This window comes from Camelus bactrianus, chromosome 16, assembly GCF_048773025.1.
Source record: "Camelus bactrianus isolate YW-2024 breed Bactrian camel chromosome 16, ASM4877302v1, whole genome shotgun sequence".
Classification (NCBI taxonomy): Eukaryota; Metazoa; Chordata; class Mammalia; order Artiodactyla; family Camelidae; genus Camelus; species Camelus bactrianus.
Window position 1 is genome coordinate 18363467 of NC_133554.1, and position 22143 is coordinate 18385609.

General features: G+C 41.6%; 1 protein-coding gene across 5 annotated transcripts in view; it reads right to left on the reverse strand.

Moving 5' to 3' along the window:
* The window catches only part of TOM1L1 (target of myb1 like 1 membrane trafficking protein), a 50316-nt gene that overhangs the window by 7629 nt on the left and 20544 nt on the right, over window positions 1-22143 (reverse strand). For 3 of the 5 annotated variants that reach the window (XR_006723349.2, XR_006723350.2, XM_010951101.3), the window contains exons 8-11: window positions 12466-12599; window positions 8118-8178; window positions 7604-7721; window positions 6235-6331 (exon numbers count right to left, since the gene is read on the reverse strand). Coding sequence is in view for 3 of the 5 variants with exons in the window: in XM_010951101.3 (XP_010949403.1) it covers window positions 6235-6331; window positions 7604-7721; window positions 8118-8178; window positions 12466-12599 (410 nt within the window). In the remaining 2 variants the exon portion in view is untranslated. Of the gene's footprint in view, window positions 1-908; window positions 1026-6234; window positions 6332-7603; window positions 7722-8117; window positions 8179-12465; window positions 12600-22143 lie in introns of all 5 variants that reach the window. The other 2 variants (XM_074342770.1, XM_074342771.1) reach the window with 1 other exon arrangement.

A 22143-nucleotide genomic window follows, 5' to 3' on the forward strand; every position in this document is an offset into this window, starting at 1 on the left:
AGAATTTGAGTATCACTGAATTGTTGGTGAACTTAACCACATTTTGCCCCTCTGGTGTTCCCTAACCAGGATGCAATGCAGCCTAAAACCCGAAAGTGGCAGTGCGGACAGGCAGAGCTCCAGTAGAAGCCTCTCGTTCTTTCTCAAGGACCAGGAAAGGGAAATCCCGATGATCAGAGGCAGTGAGGAAATCCCTCAGCTCTCTTCTCCTCTTTGTTCTCTCACTCCAAACCCTAGGCAATCCCAAGGTGGCTGCAGTGACAGCAGAGGTAACAGGGACCCACAGGGGCTTAAAACTCTTGAGTGAGGGGAACCCTCCTCTCTAACAGGTGGAACTGTGATGCCAAGAGGATGGGGCAAACCTCTGGTGTTTCTTTGATCCTTTCTGTGCTGCCGTCTGGTCCCCAAAACATAGTCAGAGAAATGCACGGCATAGTAAATCTTCAGCTTTCTTACTGAAGAAGCAAAATAAAGGGAGTCCCAGGAAAGCCAAGAATCAGAGAAATCATGACGAGGGAGGAATTCAGGAAAACAACCTCCAAGTTGTTTATGAAATCCTGGATTCACACCCTGATCTGTGCATCCATGGCTGATGCCAAAGATGTTGAGAATTACACACACAGCCTGCTGTCCAGACCTTAGACTGGCTACTGGGTGGCACACACATGGGACAGATCTGAATAGCACTGCAGGGACTCTGAAAACTTAACTGCCATTGGAACCAAAGCACCCAGAAGGCAGGTTGCAACTGCAGCATAAACCTCAAGAGGTTGCTTGCCTACTAAAAGCAAAATATCAACATTCCTGACAGAATTTAAATAAGAGCGATTGTATCATAACATTAAAAATGTCCAAGATACAACCCCAAATTACTATGCATATGAAGAACTGTGAAAATTTCAACTTGCAAGAGAAAAGACAACCAGCAGAGGCTGACATCTAGCGGACAGAGATGCTGAAACCGTCCCACGGAGGTTTTAAAGTAGCTACTGTACAAATGCTTCAACAAGCAACTGTGAACACTCCTGAAAAACACAGAAACAAAGAAGGTCTCAGCAAAGAAACAAGGTTATAAACAACCAAATGGTGATTCTAGAATTGAAAAACATAGTAACTGAAATTTAAAAAAAAATTTACAGAATAAGCTAAACTATAAAATGGGGATGACAAGAGGAAACAGAGTGAGAAAAGTAATGAACAGAAACCCACGGGTCTAAGAGCCAATGACAACAGGTCTAATGTGTGTCATCAAGGGTCCTGGAAGGACAGTGGAGAATGTGCTGAAAAGGACTGGAAGAAAGAAAGGCTGGAAAGTTCACAAATGTGAAAGACAAACCCACAGATTCAAGAAGTTCAGTGTAGTAGGTTGAGTGGTGGCTCCCAAAGAGTTATGTCTTTGTCCTAATTCCTGGAACCTATGGGTGTTACTTGGAAAAAGAGTCTTTGCAGATAATTAAGGACCTTGGGATGACGATACCAGCCGGTATCATTGGGGTGGGCACTGAATCCAATGACAAGTGACCTTAAAACAGAAAAGCAGGGGGAGACCTGAGACACACAGAGGAGAAGGCAATGTGAAGGTGGAGGCAGAAAGGAGAGTAATGTGGCCATAAGCCAAAGAAGCAAAGGAATGCCACACGCACCGGAATCTGAAAGGCACAGAGAATGGCTTCTCCCCTAAGAGCCCTGGAGGGAGACGGGGCTTGCTGGCTTTCAGACTTCCAGCCTCCAGAACTCCAAAGAGATACGTTCCTGTGGTCTTAAACCACCCAGTTTGTGGTCATTTTTTTTTCTGGTAGTCATAGTAAACCGACACACTCAGCAAAACCAAACAACAGCCATGCAGAGACACATCATGATCAAACTGCTCAAAATCAGAAAAAAGTAAGAGTTCTTGAGAGCACAGACAGAAGGAACACCACGGAATCAAAAGGGCAACAAGAATTTGAATGAATGTAGGTTTCTCATTAGGAGCCGTTTAGGCCAGAACAGACTGCAGCCATGTTTAAAAACTGCTGAAAGAAAAGAACCATCATTATATATATGTATGTGTGTGTGTAACTGAATCGCTCTGCTGTACAGCTGAAACTAACACTGGAAATCAACTACACTTCAATAAAAAATTAAAATAAAACAAAACAAAATAAAATAAAGAGAAGAGAACCATCAACCCAGAATCCTAAGCCAATGAGAATACCCTTATCCTTTAGTAACAAAAATGAGATGACATACTCACATAAAATAAAACTAAGAGACTTTCACTGCTGACAGACCTGCTTTAAAATAATGGCTAAAGGAAATTTTTTAGAAAGAGAAACTGTACCAGAAGAAAATAAAAGAAGAAAAATAGAAATGGTGAATATTGAGTAAATATAACCACTCTTCCTGAGTTCTTTAAAATATACTTGAGGGTTGCAACAAAAAACTATAATATGGAAAAATAATTATAATAATGTGAAAAAATAACTGCGTAATTATACATTGTCCAGCAGTGATTTTTAATGTGTGTGTATGTATGTGTGTGTGTGTTTATCTGTATGTATACAGATATATATATATAAAATGTGTATGATAACTATAATAAAGGGGAAACTGTATGACAGTAAGGTTTCTACATTTCACTTCAAGTGGTAAAATACTAATTTTAAGTAGACTAAAAAACTGGAATTCCTAGAGCAACCAGTCCTGCCCTCCCCATATATAAACTTCACAAAGATACAAAATCATGATAAAATGGAATACTGAAAACAGTCAAATAATCCTCAGTATGAAGGTGAGAGGAAACAAACAGACAAACAAAACCAAAAGGAACAAATCAAAAGCAAATTACACTAAGGGTAGATACACCTAAATTCAAACATATAATTGCATTAAATGTAAATGGCCTAAACATACCAATTACAGACAGAAATTATGAGAACACATAAAACTGCATGCCCCAACCATATAATACCTACAAGAAACTCACTAGAAATATTTAAGTTAAAAGTAAAAAGATAGAAAAAGATATACCATGCAAACACTAATCAACAGAAAGCCAGAGCGGCCCTATTAGTATCAAAGAGAACATCAGGGCAAAGACAATTACAAGGGACAAAGAGGGACATTACATAATGATAAAAGGGTCAGCTCACCAAGACAACAATCCTGAATGCATATGCACTTAATGACAGAGCTTCAAAGTACATGAGACAAATAACTTTACATAACCCTTCCTAAAAGTATCACATACTCTATGATTCTATTCAGATGCTATTGTCAAAAAGACAAACTATAATAATAGAAAACAGATTGGTGGTTGCTGGGATTTGAGGGTGGGAGGGTGTGACTATAAAGAATCAGCTTAAGACAGTTTTTTGCAGTAATAAACTCTATTCTAACTGTAGTGGTAGTTTCATGAATCTATATATGTGTTACACACACAAAAAAAGGGTCAATTTTACCACTTGGAAATTTAAAAAACAAAATTAAAGTGCAGAAAAAAAAAAGATATCAGGTACTGAAATCAGACCCACTTGAATTTGAATTCTCTTCCTCACTAGTTGGACAACCTTTGGCAAGTTAATCTTCCTCAGCCTTGGTTTCTTCGCTTGTAGAATGAGAATGATGGGGGTACTGACCTCAGAGGACTACGAGAAGCACTAGTAGGTAACGAGTAAGTATCTCTTGTTCTTCTTAGCCTGTTGCCTGATCATAAGTGGGCTATAAATATGACCTGTGACTTTTCTCATCATCATTGTTGCTTTTCAAGGATCCCTTCTGTTATAATTCTTTCACTCATTTGTTCTTAGACAATAAATAAATTAAACTGCAAACACAGAGGGGTGGAAAAGTCTCAAGACCATGAGATATTTTGATGGCTGATTTTGCCCTTATGTGTGATCTCTGGCATATGATTTAACCCAGATTCATACCTTAGAGTTCATAACTTTAGTGCTTCAATTTCTGACACTAAAAAATGACTAATTATAGTTTCACTCATGTATATGCTTTTTTTGAAAATCCAAAAAAAAAAAATACAAAAAGCACAGTCTAGAAAACAAGGTATAGACGTTCTGACACATTATCTTTTATTCCAGTGAATTCTGAGAACTAGTACAATTATTTTGATATCTGCATCTTGGGTAGACAAGCATATAGTAGGGTTTCCAGTGATCAGCCAATCACTGCTTTATGATTCCCTGGAGATGCTTTTTAGAACTAAAGATTCCTGCTCCTGAATCACGGTTTCTGAGAGCCAGGAGTTTTACTTTTTAATAGTTATCCAAGTGATTTTTACGCACTTTAAAAATGAGCTGCATGAGATTACAAATTGAAGTAAGCAGCTATTAGCTAGGATTTGATCTTTGTGTGAGTTTTACACAGACATTTTTTGGTAATGGGATTTCATCCATATGTTCAATCTTTCCCAAGAAGAACTGCAGGATAAAGGAAAACAGAATCAGCTACTTGAGACCACACTGTTTTTACTGAGCAACTTGACTGGACTTCTGCCTACATCTCAACATTTACTTGCATAATAGAAGTCAAGACCAGAGGTAGCCAAGCTAAGGTACCGTTCCAACTGGGTGGTTCATGAGACAGCCACTGCCACACCATCACGTCCCAGCATGTGAATCTTTCCATTTTCTCCTCCCTTACACTTTTTTTTTTTTGCTTTTTTCCTTCCCAGTTTGACTCTCCTTTCTCTTTCCCTCCCTGTGCCCCACCCCCTCCTTTTTAATACAGGAAAATAGCTAAAAAATATCTAAATCCACTGATGTAAAAACACAGCCAAGATACGCTGTTGAGTGAAAAACAAAACCAAGGTTCAGAACAGTGTGTACAGTATGCTGTGCTTTATTTAATAAAGGAGAAATTTTCATACGTATATTCACCTAAAGACACTTTGGAAGGATAAATAAGAAACTAACAAAGGGGTTACCTGGGTGGGAGCAGGTGTAACACATGGGAGGGCAGGATGGGGGTGGGGATGAGATCAAGCATTGTCCTTGTACATCTTTTTATATTTCTCTGATATCTGAATTATGGAAATGTAATGCCTATTACCTAAAATACATACATTTAAAAGGAAAAAAATATAATAGGCTTTGATGGAAGGTAAATCCAACTTCTGTTTTTTCGCTATTTAACTACTCTATCCTGCCTCTTCTGTCCTTATGTAACCATGCTTTTTTTTTTTTTTAGCTTCTTCTGCATCTTTCTTACGTTTCTCTATGAGACATAAAGAGAGGAAAATATTAGCCTATATTATTTCCACTTTCTTAAACAAATGCAAGATAATATACACACACTACTTCACTTAATGATAAATATATTGGTGATTCTACTCCACAGCTGAAGGAAGTTTGAGTTGTTTCCAGTATTAGCTATTGCCCAAATGTTGCCAAGAATGATCTTATAAAGACTTTATTTTGCATATGTGAGTATAAATTCCTCGAAATGACATTGCAAGTTCAAAGGTAAATGCACTGATAATTTTAACAGATGTTGCCACCTGTACCTCGTAAGAACTGCATTAATTTTGTGATGGTATCTGTTTCTCCACCATCAACAAAGCATGTTAACAAACATGCAGACTTTTGCCAATCTATGAGTCTTATTGAAGTTTAAATTATATTTCTGTAACTTTAAGTAAGGCTTACATCACTGAGCAAAAATACATTTTTAGGTCATTTGTATTCTTTTCTGAACTGTAAGTTTATCAGACCTGCTACTTAATAAATATATGAAGCTGGGCAAGTTCTATTCCCTGAGTCTCAGTCTTTTATCCTGTAAAATGGGAATAATAATAACAGCACAGATCTAAGAACTTTTGCAAAGACTAAATGAAATAAACAAAAACAAGTCAGCAAAGTGCCTGCCATCTGTATGGCCATTTCTGTTCCCCCCATTTTGTCATTTATTTTCCTTACCCCCTATTACTACTAAAAAATAAGAGAAACAGAAGATTTATTGAAGGCTTACTCTGCATCAAGTGCTATACTAGGAGGTACATACAGCATTTCACAGAAGCTTTGTAAGAATCTTAAGAGTGTATTTTCAGAAGAAAACTGAAGGCTCACGGTGGTTAAGTTTCTCATCCAAGGTCACACAGCTAACAGGAAGTAGCACTGAAATTTCAAGTCAGTTAGATATGAGTCCCAAGTCTCTACCTTTTCTATTACATCATGTTTTCTTAAATATGAGGAATCAGAGAAGGTATCAGTTCTGGAATATCACTGACATACTTACAGGGGTGTTTCTGTATTTTCCAAGGCTAGTAAATCCACCTGTGCGTGAAGACTGGGTTTCAAGTTGTTTGTTACAACAGGACTTGGAGAGCTGAAATCTAGAACACAAAATGTACTTGTTGTTTGGCTTTAAAACATGCTGTCAGTCAGCTGTTCTGCTGGATTTTCTACAGGTAAAAAAACCCACCAGCACCAAATTAAAGAGATAGAGGCAGTTCTGTACTACAAAATCATGAGATTTTCTCGAACAGAAATTAAAAAAAACATCATTTATGGCAAATGGAAAGGGAGAAATACCCTGCCACAAAAAGAGGAAGTTGCAAAGGTAGCAAACGCTATTGTATTGGGTTTTCTAAAATCCTAAGCTGATTCAGAATGGAAAGGATTTTATGTCTTGTTCTGCCAAGTCCAAAAGTAAAAAGCTATGCTACATACAGAACTCTACTCTTAGCTCACAAACTCTTAACTTCCCATAAGGCATCCTTCCCATAAGACACTATCAATTAGGTAATTATCCCCCCTCCACCGAAAAATGCCTGATAATTCAAGAAAACTCTTCAACGTAACGGACTCCCACTGGTCTAAGCAAGCAGTCAACATTTTAGAAATGGGGGAAGTCATCAGAAAACCATAAACTGAGTGATACTGAATATTTTGATTTGGAAAAACCTGCTAACATAAAAGGAGAACAAATTGATTTTAACTTGGCAAAAAATCTGGATTTCCGCATTTTTCATCATCCTTATTTTGTAATTTACCAAAACGCTCTAGGAAGAGTTGCAGGAGGTAACAAGTAAGATAGATAAGGGAGGTAACCTAAGACCACGTAGTACAGCACCATTCATTCACCTTCGCAGAAACCCATTAAAGCAACCACCGCTCTCACTTCGGGGCTGGGTGGCTGAGAGGTGGCTGAACTGGGATTTCAACTTGGACATCTCTGACTCAAAAACCTGCGTTTTGCCCTCTACATTTCACCACCTCATGTTCCTGATTCTCTCTGTGTGCATCAAATATTCCCTTACCTGAAGCTGTAGTATGCCAGAGAAACCCAAAGATAACAGTGTGGGTTCACAGTAGGTCTACCTCTTGGCCATGGAGTTGAACAAGCTCCATAAGCAGGCCAGGTGAACTCTGAGATTCTAAGCCAGCGTGATGAGTTTCAAGGACCTCCTCCCCCAGACACATCCCACTGCTGTACTAGGCATGACCCAACCACTTGCCAAGAAGTAATTACATCTCCTGATACAGTTCTCTGATAGTCAGACTGACTTCAGTCCTTCTCAGGTTGCATTTAATCAAGAAACCAAGGAGAACTGTTTGACATCAAGATCTTCTGCTGGTCTGAAAAGGCCCATGTGCTTATTTACTTAAGTCTGAAAGCTGAGCATTCAGGGTGTTGAGTTCTCCCAGAGAGGCCCTATGCATCCGAGGGCTAGGACTTAGGTCAAGGAGATCAGAGGACGGGGCAGAAGGTTCACTGGTAGTCTGAAAACAAAGCAAACAGAAAAAAAAAATTAGAAAAAAAGTGTCAGGCAGTTTATCATACCACCTTTCTCCCCAGAAACTTCCTTTTGGAGAAAAGAAGATCCTACTTGGAGGTATCGTGAGGGAAAATTCTCCACTCAACGGGCAACACTAGTACTAATCACATCTCAGCACTGACACAGGTTTCTGCTTAATTAGAGAATCTTATTACGACCTCTCATCACTAACTCAATACCATCAAGTTATTAAGACAACTATTCTACACTACCAAAATTGCTCCAAATCATAAATGCATGTCTCCTCTTTCTTAAGACTTGTTTTAGATAAGCCTTGCTCCTTACCATACAATTGACAGAATTTTCAATCGTTTATTTTATAACATTTCTATTCACTTACATTGGCATCTTCCCTCTGGTTCTTATTTTGCTCCAAAATCCTTTGTTGGTTTCGAGTAAACCTGTTTGAATTGAAAAAAATGCAAGTATTTATAGAAGAAAACAGATATGAAAATGCTGTAATATTTAACAAATTACTAATACGCAAATATTTAGGAATAATCAGCCTCATTCCCAATCAATTCTCAATAAAGTACTTTAATAACTTTCCCCCAGTTTACAAAGGTAATAACACCTTTAGAGAAAACACTGAGAGAATAGACAAATATTAAAATTAATAAATCTATCACCTAGATATGGTCCTCATTAACCATGTGATGTATGATATGACATATTTCCTTTCAGTATTTTTTCCTGTAAATTAATGTATTTTAAACTTAGTTGAAATTATACTTAACATAATTCTGTAACCTAATTCTATTATGTTGCGAGCATTTTTTCTAGTTACTCAGAAATACAACTTCTGGTGGCTGCATATTTTACCTTATGAAAGCATCACATATTTAACTATTCTCCTTATTCTCAAATATTTAAGTTGTTTCCCATTTTGCCAAAACTATCAAAGATTATCATTTCCCATAAAATTCAAATACACTTAACATATTTTCACTGTTTAACCTGCATTTTTATGAGACATTTGACACCTAAAAATAATGACCTTCTACAACTTTGTTTTAATTTTTACATTGCTCATACACTGTGGGTAAGAGGAGGAGCACTTAAATAAATAAATAAGAGGTTAGGTTTGAAAGAATAGTGAAGTGAAGGTGGAAATCCAAGGTTCAAGTGTCAGCATTACTACTGAGTAGCTGTAAGACCACTCATGTGATTCTCAGTTCTCCATCTGCTCAAAAAGAATGGCAACATTTGAACCATTTCCTCAGAAAGTTATTCTCAGGGGCAAGATACAGATAGATAATACAGGTGGTTGAATGTGGAAATGCTTTGCAAACTAACAGCTGCTTTAGGAACACAGAGTATTACTATTATGACACACGGACTCCATGAACCTGGGCACTTTGAAGTCTAAAAGCTTACAATGAATTAGAACATGGACTCAGGTTTAAGGATTTTTCCCTTTCTAATACATGCGTTAACTTCTTCCATCTACTCCTAACATTGGCTTCTTGCATGCTAGTTACATGTAAGGTATAAACAACCTTCACAATCACACCTTGAGTAACACACTTCTGTTTCCTCACTTGCACAGGTATTTCCTGGATATGACAAGTGGAGACTTTGGGGGGATGGTGAAATGTGGGATGGATGTGCGTCTCTGGGGAACAGAGGGCCAACTGTGATAAGCAGAATGATGCCCACCCCCCGCCCATAGAGACCCACATTCCAGTCAGTGGAACAGTGGGTTGGGTCAGAAGGCATATGCAGTGAAGGTTGCTAGTGACTGGACTTTAATAGGGAGATTATCCTGGACTATAAAGATGAGCCCAGTGAAATCACAAAGGTCCTTAAATGTGGAAGAGAGAGACAGAAGAGGAAGCAAGAAGGATATGAGGTGAGAAGGACCCGACCAGACAACGCCGGCTTTGAAGATGGAGGAAAGGGGGCAGGGACCCTGGGAAAGTGGCATAAGCCACACAAATTAAGGAAACAATTCTCCTCTACAGCCTCCAGAAAGGAGCACAACCCTGCCAGCACCTCGATGACGGCCCAGTGAGACCCATTTAGGAGTCTTACAGAACTGTGAGAGGTACACATCTGTTATTTAAGGCCACAAAATTTGTAGTAATTTGTTACAGCAACCGTGGGAAACTAATACATCAGACTAGTATCTAGAAGTGAGAATTTTTCTCCGAATCTTAGGATATGTTTCTGTCTCCCAATTTATGACAGTTGCTTTTGGCACACTTGGTCTAGGCTGAATCAGAAAAAGCTGTTCACAGAGGTAATCCAATCTCCTGGTATCTAGGCCAAATAAACACACTTCCCTCCCTGGGAGGAAGCTTTTAGAAAGTGGTCTTGTGGTTTGTAATAGAATTCTTCATAATGAAAACCAGAAGTCAGCACTCTACTGAAAACTACGTGGTTTTCTTTAGGTATTTTTTCCCCTTACAGAGATCTATACCAAAGAGAATGAAGGATAAGGTTTGTGAGAGCTTGCTCAGAGCTAAGAGAACATGGTCACTGGGTTCACATCCCTTGGTGCCCCATCATCTCTTTACACAGACAGCTGCTACCCCTGATAGTGAGACAGTGAAGGAAATAATTTATTTCATAGCTATTGGTTTACTTAGTCAATTCTTGTGGTTCATTCACAATCAATGGGGAGAAAAGTCTCAACAATAAATTAAAAGGCTCAGTGGGACATTCATGGGGAGAAGGACAAGAAATTAACGAGTGTCACGATGCGCCAGCACTCAGATAGGTGCTTTTATATATATTTAATTCTCAAAAGCAAACAAATGAAATAAACACACCCCTTCCAAATGGGTAGTATTACCTTCTTTAATAAACAGAAGGAAAACCTAGGTCTTAAAAGAGTTAAGCAATTTGTCCAAAATCATCAGCAAGATTTGAATCTGGGTCTGTTCACCTCTTTCCCTGCATTACACTGGTCCCATTATGCATCAGCTGGTGGTAAACATGGACACTAATTCCCAGTATTTCTAAACAAAAATGGTTCCCCTATGGGTATCTGGAAATGCTACCTTAACTAGGAGGAACACCTCTGATATTTAGTGAGTAGGGGTCACACAAGGGAAAACTGTCCTACCCACAATGATAGGACATTGTACTACTACTCCTATTCAAAACAAGGATCTAGAGAAAGTTGGGGGATCTCAGAGGTTCCAGAATACCTAAGCCAGGAAGCCCTAGGGATAGGTTTGGGAAGAGACCAGGAGACGGGCCTACAGCTATATTATTATAAAGCAATTTACATTAAGACTGAGGAGAAGGCCACCTGTCAGTCAAAGCTTGACGCTGCTGCGTGGGGCTGGGTGCTGGGTGCCGGCTCTCTCTTCCAGTCTGCTAAACATCCCCGTAGCTTCACAAACTCTATGTCCTCTTGCTCTGCTCCTTGTTGAGCCAACTCCTCCTCATCCTGCAGTTTCGGCTTAGCTGGCATGTCCCCATAGACGCCTTCCCTTCCTCCTCCCGACCTGGATTAGGTCTGGCTGTGATTATCCTCACCAAACAGACCTCCCTTACGTTTGAGTCACTGTGTATTTCACTTTCCAAGTGTGTACGTTTATATGTATGATTGAAGGTGTTTTCCCGATCATAGATCATAATAGATTATAAGACTATTACTCTGATAAATGAATAAATGAATTAGAAACAACTTAAATGCCTAATAAGGGAACTGAGAGAGAAACATGGGCCATTATGCAGCTACAATATTGGTTTAGCAAAGCATTTAAACATACAGGATATACAAATGCTTGTTATGCAGTGGAGAAACAAAAGTATATGTTCTTTACATGACCATAACTATAAAAAAGTTCAGAAAAAAACTAAAATGTTAGAAACACAATTTTAAGTAGTCAACCCTCCGTATCCACAAATTCTGTATCTGTGGGTTCTGCATCTGAGGATTCAACCAACCTTGAGTTGAAAATATTCGAAAAAGGAAAAAAAACATCCAGAAAAGTTCTAAAAAGGCAACTATTTACATAGCATTTATGTTTATTGGTATTATAATACTCTAGAGATGATTTAAAGTATATGGGGGGATGTGCAGAGTTATATGCAAATACTATGCCCTTTTACCTATGGGACTAGAGCAGCCATGGATTTTGGTATCCTTGGGGGGTCCTGCAACCAATTCCCTGCAGATACCGACAGATAACTGTATTTATTTTTGCCTTCATACTTTTCTGAGCAGAATTTTTTTTTTAAAACACTCTATGTTTATATATAGGTTTTCCTCACTGGTTACTCCGGTTTCGTATACACTATTTTCTCCATGTAAACACCCTCCCCTCTTCTCTTTACCATTTCCATGTTGTCCTCTACCTCAAACTTAGGAGGAACCTCACTTTCACTAAGATGCTTTGTTTATACCCACTCTGCTGAGAGCCTATGCTGTGCTCAGCGCAGACAGTAGTAGGTGAGTGAGACCCAGGCCGCCCTGTCACAGGTGAGCACTGCTTACACCGCCCACGAATGCACCTTGCACCACTCGGGCCCATGCTCACTCCTGCAAGCCGTACCCCAGGCTCCCAGGAGGCCAGGGCCAGGATTCCCTGCCTTGGGAGGAAGGCGGCCATGTCCAGAACTTGTTCTTGCCCTTTCTGACGTCCACCTGTAGGCATTCTTAGGACACTGCTCAGTGCCTGGTGGTGGCACCAGCACCGGGGGAGGGTCGGACAGGACGCACCACTGCTCACCTCTCACACCCAAGGATGGCGTTATTCAAATCCTCATTCACTTGAATCAGCTCAACAGTGACATCCTCATTCTCCACCACCACCAGCAGGTCCATGATCCTCTCCTGCATCTCCCGACCAGTCTTATAAAGTTTCTGTCAAAGAGAGGAGAGACATTTCTTCTTCCACGCTAGAAATGTAACTGATTTGCCAATGTGACTACTACTGTGACCACCTCCACACTGAGTCACCTATGGGAAATTACCGAAGTGTTTCACTATGGACATGAGACAGGAGGGAAGGGGGCAGGGCACAGCCATTCAAGGAATGATGCGGCAATTAACACCAAAATGGTGGAAGATTCCACTCCCAGTAGACCTTGAGGATTAAGATGGAGGAAGGCTTGACTTCCAGTAGACCTTGAGCTTCATTATACGCTCACTGTAATATATGAGCATGTTAAATAACATGCCCACAGGCGCCATGACAGTTCCAAGGTAACCATAAAAGGTCAAAGAGTGGGCGGTGGCCCAATTCCTAAGAATCCCAGCCTCTTCCCCAGGGTAACTGAAATGGTCCTCTCACTTTTTAGCAGATGAAGCTACCGAGCCCATTAAAAAAAAGCAACACCACCTCGCGGCCGCCTCTCTTGCTCCCTCCTCCTGGAGACAGCCCATACTCTGTCTATGGAGCGTGTACCTACTTCTACTTTAACCTGAGCACCCAACCCCCACACCTCATGGTCTTTCTCTTGCCTTTTATAACAGCCTATGCAGTATGTATCTCTCTAAATAAATCTACCTTTACTCAACCGTGGCTCACACTTGAATTCTTTCCTGATCGAAGCCAAGGACCCACACTTGGCGGGGCACATCCCAAGGGCTCAGCCGAGACCTGGGACATGGCCCTCCTCACGCCCCACATCCGTTTTTCCTGCATCAGACAGCTCCTCCTGCCTCTATCAGGAGGAAATCAGACTGATATGTTCCTCTGACAGTCAAAGCAGGCATGATAAGGACAATAAGGCACACTGCACATAACACTGGACTAGAAATTAAAAGTGGTGGGCAGGAGTCCTACACTGCTTATTAGCTGTGCCACATTAGGGGAAACAAAAATCAAGGTTTTCCAACTCTCAGCTTACTCACTTGATAAGTGAAAAATATACTACTCACCACATCTACCTCAAGGGGTGACATAAAAATCAAATGAGATGTGTGTAATGAGGAACTCTATAAAGCACCACATAAAACATAAAATGCTATTGTTGTTATCTGTGGTAATGGAAGAAAATAGTAGTTAAAATGCATTTATAGCAGCATAATTTTCCTATTATGTTTTACTTAAACATGTAAAGTTCATAGTTACAACATCACATTCCAAGGTAAACTGAACCATTAAAAAAACAGTTATCAATACCCTCCTTATTTGGACTGCCTAAGACCACTGTATTACAGAAGACTCCACTCCCCACAAAAAAACATCTTTTTCTCGTAAGCATCAGAGGTGCCTACAGCAGACTTACTCGTTCAGAATCTCCAAGGCTGAGAGTTTGGGAATTCACATTTTCTAACAAGCATCTCAGAGTGTTTCTTATGTGCACTGACGTTTGAAAACGGCTACCTTAACAACTTACTTTCTCCTAGGCAAACTTCCAATAAACCTGAGGGGCATAAAACTGGTATCAATATTCCTTCAAACCCCCCTTGGCTAGGATTTGTCCATGCAATAGTACACTGACATCAGGCAAAAACACAAGGAAGTTCCCCTTTCAAAATAACAGCAGCAGAACTTGCTAATTCACAGCACTATTACATTACCTGATCTTCCCCCTCAAGAAAGACAGACCTGCTGAAAAACGTATGCTTCACAGAACTGTTAAGAATCTCAAACAATCAATCTACTGCAAGACTTCCTACAGGAAATCTCCAAATAAATAAATCTAACCATCACTAGACTGGCATTTACACTCAGAGGTAAAGGCCAGAACACCCCCACAAAATCTTAACAAAAATATTCAGAAGACAGAAACAAAGGAAAAGGAAAAAAAAAAAAAAAAAGTGAGACAGACAGATGAGACTCTGGGTTTTTATACTCGCGCTGTGCAACCAGAAAACCTGTCCTGGTTCCTAACATGTGGTCACTGTCAGCAGCGGTTGACAAACTTTTTCTTAAAAGTCCAGATGTTAAATATTTTCTGCTTTGTGGGCTGCAATGGTCCCTGTGGCAACTACCCAACTCTGCCACTGCAACAGGAAAGCAACCACAGACGGTATGTAAACCAATGGGTGTGGCCATATCCTAATAAAACAAAGTCAGGGGGTGACTAACTCTGGCTCACTTACGGCCCCTGGTCCAGCACAAAAAGAGAACAGACTTTAGACTCCGTAGACGAAAGGCATCTCCCATACACGTACCTGATACGGGATCTGGTTGAAATTTTAGCTTCAGCTTATGTCTTCATCTATAAAACAAGGATAACAACCACCTTGCAGGACTGTTGTAAGAACAGAAAATGATGTAGCTGAAGCCCCAGCAGGCAGTCAGCGGGTGTATTATGGGTGCTAAGGAGGCATCACCAGAAGCATAGCTGACCAAGTAACATATTTCTATAACATTTGCGCCATTACCTAGGGTCTGATATTAACCAAAGGAAAAAACTAGGAGCAGCATTTGTTAAAACCTCCACGATGAACGAGAACTCTGCCTTTGTTGTTGCGTCCTGAGTGTGCAGAACTGTCCTCCTTCTTGCTCACTGGCTGCCCTGCGAGAACAACGTTGAGATCAAGGAAATACGATGGCTGTTAGATGTCTGTGACAAAAATGTAGAAATTAATTTGAAATGAATTTGCAGCCAACACCAACAGTTTCCCAGTCACATGAAGACCGCTGCTCTGCTCTCTCAAGAGACAGACGGAAAGGGAACATGAAAGCAGGACCATATTTCTCAGCAGGTTTGCCAAGCAGAATCTGAAAAACCTCTTCAAAAGCCAGCCCACTCTGATCTCTGCAGATGATGTCTGTCTCCAAGGAGGGCCCAGCCACCTGGAAACAGCACAGATTAAGCACCACGGACCAAAAGGATGGGTCAGAAGTTCCCCACAGCAGACACCTGCAGGACTGTGGACGTGGGGAGCCAGGGGGGGCAGTCAGAACACGGAGGAACAGCTGTGGGCACACATGCCCATCACGGAGCCCCCAGAATCGCCTCCCTTTGCACTATATCAAAGCAAAGGGAGGCTTTGAGGTTAAAGTGAATTTAATAATCAATTCAAAACTCTCTGGAGCAAAACACAAAAGAGCTCATTAAGAGCTTACTCTTCTGACATCCAGATGGCTCCCACTCTCTCCAGAGCACTCAGGTATCAAGGAAGAAGATTCTTGCACAATTTCAACTCCAACTGCAATTGTCTGACATTCCCCAACACAGGGCAACCCAATAAAAAGAAAAAGTACCTGAACATATGCCTTGTAAAAGGAAAAAAAGAAGAAATGTTTATGTGTTTGACAGCCTTCTCTGGAAATGCTGTCTGTCTGGCACTACTCCCGTTACACATTTCCTCTCCCCCAAGACCTCCCATCCCGACAGCAAGAGACCCCGAGAACATCCCTATCCACTCAAAATCAAAACTGCCCCCACTCACCCTAAAACCGAACTTTTCTCAGCATCACATGCTCTTACAGTCTTATTCCTTTGACAGGCCTCAGCTGAATGAACGATAAATTAACTGTTAACACGATCCTCCAGAAAATCATTAACTTATTAGACCTTTTCCAACTCTTTTTCCCAACCAAATATTGTCAACATCTTCAATAACTTCTTAGTCCTTCCTTTTGTGCTAAATCATAAATTCTTCAAAAGAGAATCGGTCTATTCAATTTAACAGACATTTAATGAGCTCACTCAGTGTATAAACCATCTACTCTACATATGCAGAGTTGTGGGGAGTTACAAGCAGAGGTCTTGGCTACTGCCTTTAGCCAGCTTCCAGCCTAGATAGGGAGCTAATACACACCCACATGGAAAGACGATGGTTCGCCACCTACGTTAGGCAGTCAGTCAGTCCTGGGTTCAAAATGAGAAATGAATGCTGTACTGGCTAGAACATGGCCTCAGGAGGACAAGGCTTCACTCTGCCCCATCAATCGCTTGCCACTGGGGGGACAAATCATCCCCTTTCTGAAGCAGCAGCCTCATCCGTAAAGGAAGGGAGATGGTCTCAGTGGCACTGAAAGTCCCTTCCACTCCTAACACCTTACCTGTCTCTGAACGGGAAAGATAGTAAGAGTGGTCAGGGCAGGATGACTTTCTATTTTACCCTCAGGATTTTTTCTCAGCTGGTTATCAATTATTCTCACAGGATCAAATTTTAGATTCACGTGATTTCAAATTCCTCCAATAAATTAAGAGTAAGGCTTTTTCTAGTTGTGCTTTCAAAATCCGAGCTCACTTTATTCTACGTAAGACTAAAACATTCTCTTATCCCATGGTCCCACTGGGTCTAGGCAAAAAACAAGCCAAGACTGAAGTGGGAGGTACCAGGGAAAGTCAGTGGTTGAGAGCCAAGCGCACAACGCCCAGCAAGCAAATGAGAGAACATGCAGCCGACATTCCACTCCTGTGACCAGAGCAGATCCTTTCAACTCACTGCAACGCTCATTAGACTGGATGCAGCCTGAGAATCTTTGCACTCCACTCTGGCAAACTAAAAGAAATCCGGTCTCTGCCCTTAATGAAGTTCAAAGTCCAGGAGCAATAGCAGTGGTGGGGAAAGGTGTCCTTCAGCAAAACTGTTTTACTGCCTGAGAGTCTAACAAAGAGCAGGAGCCCGTGAATTTAGCAGGGCTTCAGAATCTAACTGTACAGCATGGACTGGAGGAATGGATCCTGGATTTCAGACGGAAGGAAACAGACAGGGGAATAAACAGAACATTGCAAAGAAACAGAACAGCTGCTGGAAGATACGTGCCAACAGATGAAACAAGAAGTAATTCCAAGTACAGGGGCTGCTTTTAAAGTTAACAAATTTGCATATGAGACGCTGATCACTGGTTAAAGTACATGTACAAGAAGAGTCAAGAAATTTTTGAGTGGAGACTTTCCCTAAGGGCTGGACACCTTCCTTTTGCCTTCCTGATCCACCCTCCACACTCTCTGGCCTGCTCTGTGCCCTGGGGAACACACCACTAGGACCCCTCTCGCTTCTGACGGCTCAGCTGACAGGACACACGGGCAGGAAATGGGAGAAAGGAGGAGAGTGAGGCCTGGATATTTATTGTCTTCATTCCTTCCAGCAAAGGCACCACTAACTCTCCAGGCTGCCGTCCTCACGTGATTCCTTCCACCGGGTTTGGCAAGTTTCCTCTTGCTTATTCATTCCTAGGGACATTAGTTAACAGCAAACTAGCTGGGTTTCTCTGAACCCTGTGACATCTCACTAAATAAACAGTACCTTGATTAAACTCTTTTCAAGTTACCCAAATAGAACGTGCCAGCGGTTTGACTGATAAGCCCTGTGAAAAACAGTATGATACCAACACAGGGATAGACAAACAGATTAAACCACGAGAACAGCCTCTGGAAAGATGTCCTTGGCATTAGAATACAGAATGTGACGGAGAGGTGCTTAAAATCAGTGGAGAAGGTATGAACTGTTAGTAAATGTTATTTGGACAACCAGCCATCTAGTTGAAAAAAGATAGAGGAAAAATCTCTAACTCACACTAAAGCGAAAAGATTTTAACTTCAAACCACATAAAATCAAGGGAAATCTGTTAAAGTATTAAAGATATTTTCATTGAGTGATTACATCCTGCAGCACCGCTCTGGGAGCAGAACCTGAGCAGTGAACAAGACAGGGCTGTGAAACTTCCGTTCTAGCAGGAAAAGTGTCAGAGTGCTGGGGGGAGAATGAAATGGGGGCGTCACAGGAAAGTGGCTGACTTAAGACTGGGGGGCCAGAGAAGACCCCTGGAAGGAGGTAACACACTAAGATCAGAATGATGAGAAACAGCTGGTCATTAGAAGACAGGGAAAGCATGAGCGCCAAGGGTGAAACAGCTCCCCAGCAAGAAGGAACGAACTCTGCACGTCCGAGGAGCAGGAACATGGCGGGTGTGGCTGGACCCAGAAGAGCACATGAGCTATGGAAGGAAAGGTAGGCAGGAGCAGATGGAGACGGGCTTGGAGGCCAGAGTAAGAAGGCTGGGTTTTACTCCACTGGAGGGTTTCCAGCAAAGAACAACATGATCTGGTTCACTTCTTAAAAAGCTATATAGAGCACAGGGAAACATATACAAGATCTCGTAGTAGCTCATGGTGAAAAAGAATGTGAAAATGAATATATGCATATTCACGTACGACTGAAAAAATGTGCTGTACACCAGAAATTGACACAACATTGTAAACTGACTATAACTCAATACGATTTTTTTTTAAAAGCTATATAGAGATGCTCAATATCATTAGTCATCAGGGACGTGCAGAGCAAAACTGTAATGAGATACCGCTTCACACATACTACGTGGCTATAAAAACAAAACATAAGATAACCAGTGCTGACGAGGAAATGGAGAAACTGAAATCCTGTGCATCGCCGGTGGGAATGTAAAATGGTGCAGCCACTGTGCAGAACACTCTGGCAGCTCCTCAAAAAGTTCAACATAGAGTTTCTATGTGACCCAGTGATGTCACTCCTAGGCACATACTCAAAAGAACACAGGTATTCAAACAAAGGCTTATACATGAATGTTCACAGCAGTATTACTCACAATAGCCAAAAGGTGGAAACAACCCAGTGTCTATCAACTAATAAATGAATAAACAAAATACAGTATATCCAGACAATGGACTAGTGGGCCGTAGAAGGTGTTACAACGTGGGTGAACCTTGAAAATATGACAGTAAGTGAAAGAAAGCAGACACAAAGGCCACATATTTTGTAATTCCATTTGTATGAAATATCTGGAATAGGCAAATCCACAGAAACAGAAACTGGAAGAGTGGCTGCCTGGGACTGAGCGAAGGCAGGAACGGGAGAGATGGCCTCAGAGGTACAGGACTTCCTCTGGGGATGATGAAAAATTCTTGGAACTAAGGGGAGGAAATGGTGATACTATGAATGTACTAAATGCCACTAAACTGGACACTTTCAATTGTACACTTTAAAATGGTTAATTTTATGTTCTGTAAATTTTACCTCAATTAAAGGGGAAAAAAAAGCATCCTGAGAACCTGCCTGATAACAAAATGCCCAAAAATGCTGGACACATTATCAAAATATTTTAATGTGCATGCCTAAAATGTTCAAAAAGGCATAGGAAGTTGTCTGAGGCTGAAACCCAAACAGGATCTGAAGATATGAAAGAAAATGAAGGCATAAGGGCCGGAAAGGCACCTTTCTGTCAACCCTAACGACCCTGAGAGGCAGGAGAGGAAGCCTGGGGCCTGAACAAGGTGGCGAGAAGGGTCAAAGACCTCACGTGCAGCTGGCTCATCGGAACAGCCCACACGTGAAATAACAAGAAACAGACATGTTGGTCTTCGCCCCCTTCCTGACGGGGCCCCTAAATCTCCTGGAATTCCCTGGGTGACAGGAGCATCCTCTGTTCTGACGAGGCAACTCCTGATAAGCTCCTAGTTGGCAGCCGTTCACCAGACAGACAGAAACACGATTAGCAGCCTGGAGCGTCTAGCTCCACCCTCCATCCTCCAGCAACGCGAGGTGGCTGGAGATTAGAGTTAACTGGTCACGCCCACTGATGACGCCTCCATAAAAATCCATAAACTACAAGCCGGGTTGGGAGAACTTCCAGGTTAGTGAACACACCCATGCATCAGGAGGGTGGTGCACCTCAACTCCATGGGGACAGAAGCTTCTGCGTTTGAGGCCCCTCCAGACCTCACCCTTTGTACCTTTTCACCTGGCTTTTCACCTGCATCCTTTGTAATGTCCTTTACAGTAAATCAGTAAATTTAAGTTTGTGTCTCTTTGAGTTCTGTGAGCCATTCATGTAAATTATCAAACCCGAGGAGGGGGATGTTAGAATCCCCAGTTTATAGCCTATTGGTCAGAAGTATGGGAGACCCAGACTTGCAATGGGCATCTTAAGTGGGGCAGCTAACCTGTGAGATCTGGTGCTAACTCCGGGTAGTTAGTGTCAGAATTGAACTGAATTGTAGGACACCCAGCTGGCCTTGGAGAACTGGTTACTGTGGGCAAAAAGCCCTATGTGCTTGGTGTCAGAAGTGCTGGTTGTGAGTACTAGGAAAAATACAAAGTTTTCCTTTCACTATATAAGTCAATAAGCTAGAAAAGGCAGCTCAGCCCCACAAAGGAAAATGGCAAGGAGAATAGAGCTTCAGCCTCAGCTTTGGAGGGAGAGAAGGAACATCCATATTTTTCCTGAGAACTCTAACAGCCTTCCTGCACCCTCATCTCTCAGGATAAGACCCCTGCCTTCAAAGTTTAAAAACCCTCATGAGTGCTGGTCCTTTTTCCTCTGACTGCTGAGGTCCCAGGTTCTCTTGGAAACCGTGAGAATATGAAATCCTTTTTCTCTAGTCTCATCGGTGACACTGGAAGTCTCCCGCTCCTGGAGTTAGGTGCTGGGACAGCAGAAGACAGATACGGCTGTCTTCGCCTTCCTGTGAATGCCCAAGACCCATCCAATCTCCCTCTGATTTTGAGGCTAGCACGGGCGGCTTACGGGGAAAGTCACACTGGAAGGGTCTCTTTCTCCCGGGTGGGGCCGTGTGTACCTCAGCTGGTCTGATCCCACTTACACTACTGGACACTGAATATTCTCATATTCTGGTCTCATGATGATCTGTCTAGTTTCTCCTGTAATCCTTGGAATTTACTCTTATTTTCACATTTTGTGTCATTTCAAGGGGATTTGAGGAAGAAGAGGTAAATTATTTTAACAAGCTAAAAAAAAAAGTCATTATTAGCTAGTCTGGGTAAAAAATAGTGTCTGTCTCCCAACTGTCACAAGGGATTTCAGATGCTTTTAGCACTCCTCCCCTCGGAGTGTGCCCAGCGATGCTCCTGGGACCTCAGTGCCTCCCACCTTGCCCCCTACCCCAACTCTGATGACCCCCTGGGCTCATACTGAAGCTTCCAAAAGCCCCTGCTGACCGGTCACATGGGGGAAGCCAGGCAGGGAGCTGGCATTATCTGGGGATCCTGATTCCACTAATCTGAATAGTTTAGACAGTTGTGAGAAAATATCTGAAAAAGTGCAAACTAGAGAATTACTTTGTTTCTCCATAGTCTCTCTGCTGGTTTCATTTTTAGACCCTTGAATCAAGACAGGTAGTTTCCTTGTAAAATGACTATAACTCAATACAAAAATGTTAAAAAAAAAAAAAAAAAGACAGGTAGTTTCCTTGTCCTCTATTTCCACAGATTTCATCACATTATCTTAGATGGACTGCACTGGGGTAGGATATTATGATATAAAAAGAAATATATATTTGGTCTTCATCCCCAGTTCCTAGCACAGAGCTTCTAAAAACCCTTGGAATTTCCTGAGAAGTAAAGGATGAGAGGAGCATCTTTCGTGATTCATAATAAGCCCCTTTCCACCAGCCAGTGTTTACGCCAGTGAGGGGAGTCTTGGAGGATTAGGGGCTGGCTGCCAGAGGAACCAACCCTGTGATTAGAAGGTGGAAACCTCAATCCCATCCCCCAACCT